General features: G+C 45.5%; 1 protein-coding gene across 14 annotated transcripts in view; it reads left to right on the top strand.

Moving 5' to 3' along the window:
- The window catches only part of DNM1 (dynamin 1), a 64,619-nt gene continuing 52,140 nt past the window's right edge, over positions 1 to 12,479 (top strand). For all 14 annotated transcript variants that reach the window (XM_057374676.1, XM_057374675.1, XM_057374677.1 and 11 more), the window contains exon 1: positions 1 to 305. In XM_057374676.1, coding sequence (XP_057230659.1) covers positions 145 to 305 — 161 coding nt within the window. In that variant the 5' untranslated portion in view covers positions 1 to 144. The remainder of the gene's footprint in view (positions 306 to 12,479) is intronic.

The raw sequence follows: 12,479 nt of genomic DNA, 5'->3' as shown, positions 1-12,479 counted from the left end.
GCGGGCTGAGGCGAGCGGAGCCCGGGCGGCGTCGAGCGGGGCGAGGGGTGCGGGCTGGAGCCGCTGCCCACCGGCCCCAGAGCCGGCGAGGGCTGCGGGAAAGGGTAGTCCGAGCTCGCCTGTGCGAGGAACCGCGTCGCAACCATGGGGAACCGCGGGATGGAGGATCTCATCCCGCTGGTCAACCGGCTGCAGGACGCGTTCGCCGCCATCGGGCAGAACGCCAACCTCGACCTGCCGCAGATCGCTGTGGTGGGGGGGCAGAGCGCCGGCAAGAGCTCCGTGCTGGAGAATTTCGTCGGGAGGTGAGCGGGGGGTGTCCCCGGGGGGCGCGGACGGAGCTGCCGCATGGCCAGCGCGGTGCCGCGGGCAGCGCGGTGCGGGCGCAGCGCGGGCAGAGCCGCCGTACGGGCAGCGCGGTGCGGGCTCTCGGAGCGCGGTGCGGGAACAGCGCGGTGCGGGGACTGCGCTCCGCTCGCAGCCGCTCGGCTCGGTGCGTGTGCAATGCGCGGGCAGCGCTGCAGGACGCCCGGGCGCTGCGGTGCAGGGGCACGGGGAGGCGCGGGAGAGAGGCAGTGAGGAAGGAAGGGCTCCCCGCCTGGGGGGATTCCGCAGCGGGGTCCCCGCCACTGCCGCACCTTGGCGGCCGGTAGGAGCCCCCCCGCTTGTCCTGGCTCTTACATAACGGAGGGGGCTGAAGTGACCGCGGGGACCGGCCCCATGCATCCCCTGCTTGCTGCGGGGCCGCGGGGCTCAAGAGATGGATGTTGTCGCTGCGGCAGGGGGGGTGATGCGGAGGGTGTTTAAGTTTAATCTGCTCCGTCCCCMTCCCCCAGCCCAGGCTCGCTGTCCTCCATAGCGGATGCCATGTCAGGAGCTGCGGGGASGCTATAGGAAGGACGGGGTTATAGTTCTCCTATATGCTCAAATCCCCGGGTGCTACCATTTTGTGACAGGCAATATACTGATGCTTTCCCTTCATGTGACCTTCGCATTCATCATCTGCAACTTGAGTAAATTGCAGACCGCGCTGCCTGGGTATCTGCTCCAGCGCAGACACACAACACCTGGGGAGGAGGGGTGTTCCTTAGCTTGTTCCTTGTTAATTAACTGTATTAAGTTATGTAGGGGTTTTAGTTATCAAGGTGTTTTTTTTATGCTATGAGGAACATGCAGGTTCCTGGTGACTTGCCTTAGAAGCAGAGACTGCTGATACCTGGTCAGATGCTTGCGTGGGTTTTTCTCTTTCAGCAAACTGCATTTGTGACAACATCTATTGGATCTCGTTCCCCCACCCCCACTTATTCTTTTAAGCTCTTTGCTGTTGGGTGGCTTATAAAGCTTTTCTACTGTCAGAAGGGTCTATGGTGTGGATTAACTGCATGTTTACTGCAAGTAGTCCCAAATTCTGGACCTGTGCAAGGGTATCATTGATCAGTGAGTGCAGGAGGTGCTGTGTGTACTAGGGGGAAGGCACAGATATTGTATTTGGTACAAAGAAAGCATGATCAAAATAAATTTTTTTCTTCTTTACCATAGATTCAAAGAATTTGGAAAAAAAAAATTAACAGAGTTTGGGTTCTTTTCTAGCTAATTTCCAAAGGTCCATGCAGTGTATCCCCCAGAGATGCTGGGATCATGCCAAGGAAAGGACATTGCAGAAACACATTTACTGAGCCTCAGGTCATAGTCCAGGATCCACTTGTTTATCTACAGTTACAGAAAAAAAGAACAATTCCTGCCACCCAAAGGAAAAACTTGTTGGACTGTAGCTTTCTAAGAAGCAAAAATGGATCTCCTGAAATCTATGAGCAAAATGGGTTCACCTGTTGGCTCTGCTGTTTTCCTGCTTTCTAAGTACTGGCACTCAAACCTCATAAATCCTTTTTAGAGGATCTGTGCAGGCAGTGCTGCAGTGCTGTCGTAGATAACGTAGGGCTGCTCAGCCAGAGGAGGGTTTGTTGAAGGACAGTTGGTGTCTTGGGGTACACTGCCCCTCTCCTTTAGATGAATCACACAAGGGGATTTACTAATTCTTGGTGCATCTCCACTGGCACCAATTTAGAACTGGGGATTTTATCTGCTTGGTGGAAAATATATGAAATAAATTGKTTTTTATCTCTTTCTGATGACTCCTGTCACAGGAGGACTTGTGACCTCACTGTGTCCCATCAGCTGTCTCTCTAGCAGCAAGTTATAGTGCTGTGGCTTTTAGAAGATGAAATAATGAAGGGTCCCCTGAGCAAGAGCTGAAAGCTGTCTGGAGGAGAGCATTTAGAGGAAATAATTGGAGGGGAAATGGAAAATGTCAGTGTGAAGAGGTCTTTCTCCATTTGATACCCTTGAGTGCTGGCTAGTTTAGAGACTGGTAACTTGAGACCTCTTACCACAGAATGTATGTGTATATGCTGCAAACCCCAATCCTGTTAAAGTAGTGTTGGGGCCCTGCTGTAATGTATAGTCTCTTTTCTTTTTGTGTGGGTATTGGAAACCATCATAAGGAGCTATGGAAATAGTACCCAGAATAAGCATGGCTTCTCAGAGTAATTGTGATAGGGGCTTTCTTCTTGTCTCAATAGGCATAAGAGGAAATTGTGTGTAGACCTACTGTGTASAAATACAATTATTGCTGTAGTGTGGACATGACATATGTCACTGCTCCAGCTTGATACCAGGATGGTGGTGCAGCTATTGCTCAGCAGCTGCTCGCTGCACAGTGRATGTGAGTGCTGATGAGTTTCTCTCTGAGTGGATAGAAATCTGTGCAAGAACAAATGCTGATATGATTGGTACTGGCTGATACGTGTGATGCAGACACTTCAGCAGAGGGGCYGGAAGCCCTGCTAGGGCTGGTGTCCCTGCTCAGGACCTGCAGGCCTGCTTTCAAATTGTCACCCACTCATATTTCCCTAACAGGACAGCACAATTGCCCCCTGCCAGACCTGTGCTGTGGCCATGCAGGGTTTCAGTCCAAGGTTGCTGCAGTAGCGTGAAGTCCCACATGTGCTGGAAACCTCCAAGCAGGGAGAAATGATACTGCCTGCAATCACTGTTTAGTTATAAGATTTACCAAACAAATCTTTTTCTTCCTGAATGTGATGGCTTACTGGTTTCTGCTAATTGCTCTTTCAGTGACACTTACTCTGCTGTTAACAGATTATCCAACAGTGCAGAGCTTGTGTTTATAATACCAGATGTCAGTGTGGCTGCTATGTGTGCTTTTGCTGCTGGAGTCTCAGCATGGTGACTCTGATACCGGCTGCTGGTGATAAAATCACTGAAGGAACAAGAGAAGCCATATAGAAGCCAGACAGGTGACACATCTCTCCATAGACTGGTTTATCCTGGGCCCCAGAACTGGAAGGAAGGTTAATTGTGTCAGCTCCAGGCATTTCCTGTTGGTGTGGTTATAGGTTTGTAGGATAACTCAGGTTGGAAGGGACCTCAGGGATTATTTAGTCTGTTCTTAAGGTGTTGTTACTTCCCTGCTGCCTCCTTTTCTAAATAAAGACGTCTTGGAGCAGGCACCTTTACCAGCAGAATTGGTCTCATAAAAAGAACAAAGCATGTGGTAGGTGYTAATTTGACTTGAGAGTCCAAATGACTGAGGAGGTTGTACGAGACAGCCCACAAAGCTGTTTGTATAATCATCCATGTTCATGCCAYTCTTATTTTGCCATGTGAAAATAACAAATACGTTTTCTTTAAACCTTATGATCTCAGAGCACTGCTACACAAATCTTTGGATTTGTGGGAGTATTGCTGTTATCTGTGCTTTACAAACAGGAAAACTGAAAGCACTGGGCTGTGTTCATCTGGCTCCCCRAATGTCTGTGCCTTGTGGTGGTGTCTGATCTGAGGCAGGGTGCTGCTCAGCCCTGCTGGGACAGCTGCATTTCTCTTCGTGGGGAAAACAAGGCACCTCTGACTTCTCCAGAACAGATGGTTTCAGGGGGCTGCTGAGGAGGCAGTGACTAAGGGCTGGGAACAGTGGGTGGAAGGACTTGAATGGAGATGAAACCATCTTGTTTATGATCAAGGGACCTAAGCAGTGCCAAAGTTGTGGGAAGTGAATCAGTGTTTACTTGATCCTAGATGTGAACTGGAGTCTGGTACCCCATAAGCATCTTCTCTTGGTAGCTGTGCACCCAAAACAGGGGTACTTAGCAGTCTGTCTCCAGGCTSTGATGGTATATGCCGAATTCCCTGATGTTTGTGTGTTCCCTGGAAGGAATCAGGAGGCAGGTGTGGGGTAACCTCAACCATGTTGGGCTAACTTTGCATCTCCTTATGCACTGAAATTGCACACGTGGGTAAAAGAGCAGTGAAAATGCAGCACAGCAATGCCTATGGCAGTGGAAAGGTTAAATACTCATTAGGCATAGCTGCAGTAATTACCTTGACAAAATCAGGTATAGGCCTGGTAGCAACTGTGTCTTTATCTTTCTATGTCCCATACTGGTGATGCAGAGCTAGATCCTGAAGCCACAGGGTTCAGTTTGGCTTCAGGTATAACTTTGAGGAGCAACTTAATATCTGCATATCTCAACCTTGCCCAGCCATTTTGAGATAAATACTTATACCCTTGAGATATGATGAGGGAATGCTTCCTTGATAACACACACTTCGATTTATTGTGGAAAGCTTCCCCAGCAAAATATGTTCAGAGGCCAACAGCAGTATTTAGCATCTAGAAGTGAAGTACCCTAAAGGGATGCATAGAGAGATCCAGATGCTTGGCCTGTTACTGCAGGAAAACTGTTTTGTTGATGATCTTTGTACTTAAAGTGTTTGGCTGCTGCTGCAGTATGGGCTTTGTGAGCTTGAGTGTTGAGAACTGAGTGTTTAAGTCTTGTAAGAGTCATAGCTATGTTATGTATAGATTGGGGATGTCTGTTCTACTGGGCAATGCTGAGCATTCATTGCAGTACTTCAGCAGCAGATTTAAATTTTAAGAAGATACRTTTGCCACATAAAAGGTTCTTAAGTGTGGTTCGTCTGAATTTTTTGAGGGTTCTTCTTTGATATGCGTGCTGGCAGAGAGATGATTAATTTTAAATCATAGACCCTTAATTGTTGTATGATAAATACATCTGTGAGCCAGTCAAATCCTGTTGTGTATTTGCAGCTTAAAGGCACAGGCACTGCTTGTGAACTGACTTATTTAGGGTTGCAGTGGATGGTGCAAGAGCCAGAAGTGGGATTCTGTTGCTTAGAGAAATAAATCGTGGTCAGATAAGTCCTTCAAATGTCAGCCAGTCTTTGGTCTCTAGTGAAGAAAATACCTATTTTCATCTTTGATTAACTGGGAAGGAAAAAAATATGGATCATTGGGGGAAGTTGGTAATGTGTTACAGCAGACCTCAAGATAAAATAATTTTACTTAAGAGAAATCTGTAAAGCTCTGAGCAAACACTTGTGGGAGGAGGAATGCTAGAAGGATATACATAATTAAGTTAAAACGTAATATAACATGGATGGCTGTGAGGGAAAAACCCRTGAATCTCAGTGTTTGTAGATGCAGCAGCCGTGTCTGCCTGTGTTTGTTCTCTGTTGACTTGTTTTAATCCTATAGGGGTTGGCTCAAATAAATACAAATCTAATATTTTTTCTACTTCCTGCAGCAGTTACATGTTCTCTGCAGATCTTTCTGTCTGTATTCTTCAGCTTAACTCTTTAGTGATGATCTCRTGCTTCTGGTAATTGCCCACTAGCCTTAAATTCTCTAGGAAAAGAGATCCTTATGGCATGTCTCAGACCATATCAGAATTTACCCAGGGAAAGGAAACCAGCTGTATCTCCAGTGGAGAAGCTAATGCTCAGTATTGTGCAAGTTGGTGTTTGGACCTACTGGTGTGTGAAAATGGCAGGTTGCCTTGTCATTGCTGGAATTCATCACCTGATAGCTGACGGGTCAGGGATGCTGCATTTCCTTGTGTGGACTCTTCCTTGTTAACATGATAATTCTCAGGTTTGGAGTCTTAGAACATCCTGAATTTTGATTAGTCCTTACTGCACTTTGAGATAAGCAAGCATCGTGGAATTTTTTGTGTGTTTGCTCAATAAATGGTGTGCTGTAATACAGGGCTGTAAAGAGGGTWTGGAACCAGTGGGGATAGGAGTCAGAAGTTCCCAAAAGCTAAACTGTCAGCTGCTACTGGTTTTCAAAACTTGATGTGCTTATCACACAGTCAAGAAACCTAAATAAAACCAGGCAAAGCAAAGATGAACTACCATTTTTAAAGGGTGCTGATTGTTTTCRGAAGTCATTCAATACCTGTCTGGGATTGCCGAGCCAAGTCCTTGACCCTGACTTCTCCAGATGCTCAGAGCAAAGGCAGAACCCTGCTAGACTTAAATAGAAGGAGTGGGAGTCTGTCTGCAACACCTCCTATCTGAGGCAGCTTCTGAAAATGTTATTCTAAGGCAGGAAGTTAATCCCCTTCCTGATCTGGTGAATTCCYGAATATCTCTTTGTACTTCAGGTTTGAGTCTGTCTGTACAAGTGTGAGTAAAAATTCTGAGTAAGGTTTTTCTTGGCATCTTTAAGGTGGATCTTTTTGAGAAGACATGGCAGGAGTTGACAACTTAGCATAATTTAATCAAGAAAACAGGTCTTGCTGTGTTCTAGCTGCTGGGGTGAAACTTATTATGATGCCTTGAGCAGTGAATTTATTAGACAAGAGCAAAGCCATGCGTGCTCCACCCGTGCGAGCCAGTACTCAAATTTTTGTTTCAGGCATTGCATTTGAGTGGCGAAACCAGAAGACTTAGTGAAGGGGTGGCAGGCAATCATCTAGAAGCATATGGTGTTCAGCCTATGTGCTTAATGTAAAATTGGGTTTGAAGTGGCATCTGTGAAAGGAGATTTACTGATAATGTGCAGGGTAAACCTACTTCCTTGATAGCCACTAAAAAAACACCCAAAAAACTTTGGGTGTAATACTTTTTCCTTCTTGGACTCACAGATCTGTAACCATATGAGTCAGAGTACTGCTAGTTGGGAGGAGAGATGAAACTAAATCTAGTCCAAAAAAAAAATCCAGTCATGCATGCTGGGAAAATAGCTTATTAGTGGGAGAGTTTCTCATTCCACTTGAAATTTTCTTTTCCTGGACTCAGACYTGGTTTTGCACGTTCTGATAGAGAGTAGAAGCTCAAGGGTAAGGAATATTGTCTGACTACAGGCAAATGGGCATGTTCAACCTCAAGGTAGAATTCTGTTCTTTGTTCTGAAGCTAAATTCTTAGTGACTATTTATTTACACATTTTTCTCCATCCTTAAAGGAGAGGCTGTTGGTGTCTCTCATGTCAAGTAGGTGTATACCATTGATGGACACTTGAAATTACACTGGAGAAGGTTAAGCATAAAGCAATAAACTGTTTTTCTTAACAATAAATGAAAACTSTGTAAGGATGGCACTGTGGTGTCTGTCTGAGCCCTTGCAAAAGGGCTTCTCTCTAGAAGTGCTGTGTCAAGGACTTTAGCTCTTCATGAAGATTGGTTTGCTCGGTATTTTGTAGGTTACTTAGGTCTGTTCTGGTGGTGCACCTTTGGCTGCTGGCATAGATCAGGTGCAGGGTTTGAGGAGTCAGGATGTTCTTAGAAAGCACGGGGAGATGAGAGGATGGCCTGGTAACATTAGAATTTTTGAACTTGGCCTTTCACGGTAGGGATGAGTAGCACAGCCCTACAGGGGAATGAACCCAAAGTTTTGTCCCAAGGGACTTTCAGCACTTGGATGTTCTGATCAGGTTTGGAGGTGATCAGATTGCAAGCAGGACTGGTTCTGAAGAGTTGCAGAAAGTTATTTCTCTTAATTTGCATTTATCTGTGTTCTTTCTAAAGCACACATCATGCCTATTTTGGGATGACTTGGGGTTTAGTAATTCACACTGGATGTGTAGCTCAGGACTAAATACTATAAGTACTGGGGCAGCTGGAAAGAGGGGGCTGAGAACATTTCAGTATTTACTGAGGAGCAGTCAGTGCATCAAAACACTGTGGTGGGTAACTGAGGCACAATTTAATGATAGATATTTAAACAGTTATTCCAGGTGACTTATTGATACTGCTTTGTACTTAGTTCCAGCTTTGTTTTCAACCTATTACTGAATATTTTAATAACAGTTGAATATAAAGTGACTCTGTAGTTTTCTTAAGCTGGRTATGGATGGGCAGACAGAAAAATTAAGTTGCTGGCTTTTGCTTTTTTTGTGACCTTCAGGTTTGTCACAGCTCTGGGCCTGGTGCTGGCTTATAGTGGATAACTACATTGCTTTCCTTCAAAACACACKACAGGAAGAATGAGCCCTGAGTCTGAAATCTAACAGTGTCTCTGTTTTCTCCTGATCATCTGACATGGCAAGTTTTGGCAGACCCAGCCATGACCAAATGGAAGTGAGATGGTCCCTGGTTAGYAGCTTCTTGCAATTCAGCATAACATGCTTTTGGGAGCTTCTTGGAAGCAGACGTTATGCAAGCTCCTCAAGCTGTGTCTTGCTGACTGGAAGCAAACTTGCCAGCTTCTGCCATTTTTCTGCAAGTCTTGTGACTTGTGTGGCTTTTCTTAGAGCCCTGGCCACAGCAATTGAGTGAACAGAAGAGCAGTGTAGCTTTTATATTGAAAACAGTAATTTCTAACAGTTTGAGGGTATTCTTTTTCTCTGAAAGATGCCGTTTCCTTAAATGCTTCTGGAGACAAGTATAAAGAATCCCAAACCTTCTAAGAMCTGCATTGTCATCCCTTCCCTTCCTAAAAATCAGGGCTTAGTCTCAAAACTATAAGCTCTGCTGAAATATTTGTGTTGCAGTCGCAATGAACAATAAATGAGGTTTGGAATAAACCCAGTACCTCACTTGTGACGGAAATGGGAATTGAACTGGAGTCTCTGGGGCTGAAAATACTATTTTAATAATGTATTGCCTCAACAGTCTCCTTTAACTCTYGCTTTCCTGTTTCTTATGGCTTTAGGCTGCATTGTTGCAGCTGTGTGGAAGGGTGAAGAGTTAACACAACCATAACAGACATGGGAAGTGCTGGGCTCCTGTCTGACTGCTCTGACRGTCATTTTGGGGCTGGGAAACACTCTTACTGCAAGAGTGGCCAGTGTAGTATATGAGATGCCTGAGAGGACACAGCCAGTGYTAAACTGATACTGCTGTGGATTTTGGCTCCAGAGCCAGGCAGTGTTGCTGTAATGCTGTATAAAAGCTGATCATAAATTGCAGCTGTATTTCAGAGTAGTTTTTCAGCTGCRTTCAGATCCTTTCTCGTAGTATCAATAGGCAGAAGTCTACAGAGATGCTGAGCAGTCGGTTCTCAACATCTGCAAATGTTTTCACAGCAGAGCTAACTTACCCTGGAGAGCACTAGGAGAAACTATAATTTTTCCCATTTTAAAAAAAATTGAGAATGGAAATCCAGGCATGGGGTAGGCGTTGCTGCATTTCTTAGAACAAGGAAAGAGGTACCTAAAGGCAAAAATCTTGAAGTCTTTGYTCAGTTCCTCCTCTTTGTCTTTCTGCCACTCTTACATGTGTAAAGACAGAGTAAGTTACGTAGGATCTGGCTCAGGGCTCTGACAAATKAGCAGGCTGTTTCAGCCCYCAGAGCGCTTCCTCATCCAAGTAGTTACAAACCTCTACAAATGGGGCTTATAATGACTGTCCATTTGCCACCTGCCTTCCAGCACAGGAACAATTCCCTGTCAGCAGGAGAATRTGTCTAATGACCTGCTAGTTCAGAGTTAAACCAATAAACAACAAWGCTCTAACTCTCACAGGTTTTATGCTGATATTTTAGCCTTACTGACTTGTTTATGATTTATTCTGAGCTTACACTGCTGTGGGTCAGGATGGGACCTCTTGATTCTAATGCATGTTAGGTTTTCTCTCTTTCTGGCTGCTCTGATCTCTTGTGTAATCTCTGGCTATTTCTTAAGCTGATTGTGCTTTTACTTTTAATAGAAGCTCCTCTATGAATAGCTGGGAATTGCCTGAGCATGGTGCTGGCCTTTGAGAGGAGATCTGTCGCATTGGGGTTAAAGCTACGGGTAAGGAGGAGGTTGGTACGTTCCAAAATGCAGAATRCCCTCAGGGATTGGTGCATGACATGTGTCACACTGCAGAGCTGATGCTGCAGCTCCAGCACTGAAAACCCAGGTCACCTCTTCTATACCACGCAGCTCTGAACAGAGGTCCCAGCAATAAACTTTTTCCCTCTGGGCTATGCTACTCGGAATTAGTTCCTGCTCCTAAGAATTACTTTGCTTATGCCTGTTCATATGAGATGTGTTTGTTATCTCAGGCCTGCAAACTACCAGGCATCCCAAACTCATTTTGGAGAAAGAGGTCCATTTCCTGAATAAATTTGTATAGACTATTGAAGGAATGATATTCAAAGAATGCTTACTGCAAAAGGATAAGTGAGGTTTTGCATTGRCACTTGATATTTTGCCAGCTTCTGCTTGCACAAAGTTGAATTCACACTGGACACCTGGAGGGGCAAAAGCAAATGTCTTAGAAATCAGTGTATTGGTTTCAACAAGTGGAGTGCAGATACAAGGGGGAGAAATTTAGTTAAATCCTTTACTCGTGGAAAGTAAGGAAGGGAACGGAAGACTGTAAGACTGTGGTCTGTCCAAGTCACTATGCCATGRTTTTGCTATGGATTCAGAATGCCCACTGATGAGGCAACAACACCTGTTTTGATCTTCCTATTTTCCTTTTGAATTTAAGCCTGGTCTTTTTGTCACTTCCCATGGTCACTGCCCAAATGACCAGGGCAAAATGTTTCTTGTGATATGAGAAGTGTTGTTCCACTGGCTGGTCAAAAGCACTTTGGCAGGGACATTGTAACCAGCCARGAGCTCAGAAGCTCATCCCTTCTGGGACTATTGATCCAATTTTTGTTCTGGTATAGCCTGAAATGGAGATGTCTTGTGTGGTCTTCAAAGTAGAGTTTAATGCTTCTGACTTTGCTCTGCACTAGAAGTGTTTGCAATCAGTCTGCTGGTTCTTCTTCAAGGGCTTAAGAGGCAGTGCCTCTGCACCATGTTCCCAGCCAGGGCTGATCCTAATTATATCTGGAGCTGCAGAGGTGCAGTGCATAGCAAGGAGCCTGGCACTGTTCCTGCRTACTTCTCCAGGCAGAGCAGAGATGTAAATTGGCATCTTAAATTCCCTCTGCAGGACAACCGTGCATTGTGGGCASTTTGGTCAGGGTGCCTGAGTGCCTTTGTTACCCCATGGAATTCTGTCCTTCCTGCCTGGCCTGTTGGAAGGGAAGCAGGCTACCTCCCCATGCACAACACATCTGCCTCGTACCACTGACCTGAGATAAGCTATCAGGGAATTCTTTAATTCAGCTKTATAAACCCACCACCAATGTGTGGCCACTAACACCACATCGTGGCTTGTTGAGGTACCATCCTTCCTCACACAGCTTCCGTTTTGGTTTCTATCTGTGGGCTCATCAAAGTGACTTTGCCTTTCCCAATGAACTCTTTCAGTTGTCTGTACCCTTTATGGAATTCAGGCTCTGGGCAAGCTGTCTCATTTTCTAGCACACAGGGCTGTCTGGGAGTGGAGGAAGTGTCATGCTGCAGTGATGAAATGTGCCTCCAGCTACGTTTGTTCTTCTCTTGGGTCTTGCAGTAAATACCAGGACTCCAGAGGTGGAGTTTTGACAAGAAATCTAAGATTATGCTTAGCACAAGAGTTTGATATCTTTGAATTTGCCATTATACCTGATTTCCTTTTTTGAAGGAGGGAAGGACAAAAAGGGGGTAACACCCTTTTTTATCCAAAGCCTACATGTGATCAGCAGTGTGAATATTACTTACTGCTGCACAGTATAGTGGTGTCTCTGAACACAGGGGAGCCTTTACTGCTGGGCAGCCTTTAGTCTGGACTCAGCAGCAGMCTGGCTCCAGAGATTAAGACACTGGTGGTGGGAAATAGCAAGGTCAGCCTGCTGCTCGTCAGTCTTAGCATCCATTAATCCTTGGGTGTTATTGTGGCTGCTTTCCCATCAGCCATTCCTGTCCCAGAGTTTTAGTGTACAGCTTGTCCTTTTGTTTTCTCACAGCTCAAGTTGCAGGTGCTGAACAGGTCATGCTTTTCAAGGCTGCAGCCCTTCTGTTATGGCAGAGCCAGGGGTTGTCAGTAGATTTGTTTGTGCCAAAGCAGAGCAGTGTTGCTGCAGTGTTGTGACAGATCAGTGCAGCTCAAAAAAGAGACAAACGTAGGTACTGGGTCATGGGTTTACCTTTCTGGCCTTCACTACTGACATAGGGACTGGACTAATTTGATGGTCTGGGGTGTTGCTGCTACCTGGTATTGTCTTTTTGGAGGCTCTCTGGAAATTACAGGGAGATTCTGTGGTTGCAGGGAGATTTTTGCCAGTGTATATATGCTGTTGAAGTAGCAAGAGAAAAACTTGCCTTTGTGCTCTGATGGTGCAAATTAGGCAAGG

Source organism: Malurus melanocephalus, unplaced genomic scaffold (assembly GCF_030028575.1).
Source record: "Malurus melanocephalus ecotype Western Australia unplaced genomic scaffold, MMel_1.1 scaffold_230, whole genome shotgun sequence".
Taxonomy (NCBI): domain Eukaryota; kingdom Metazoa; phylum Chordata; class Aves; order Passeriformes; family Maluridae; genus Malurus; species Malurus melanocephalus.
The sequence above is the reverse complement of the archived record's forward strand: the minus strand, read 5'-3'. Positions and strand labels throughout refer to the sequence as shown.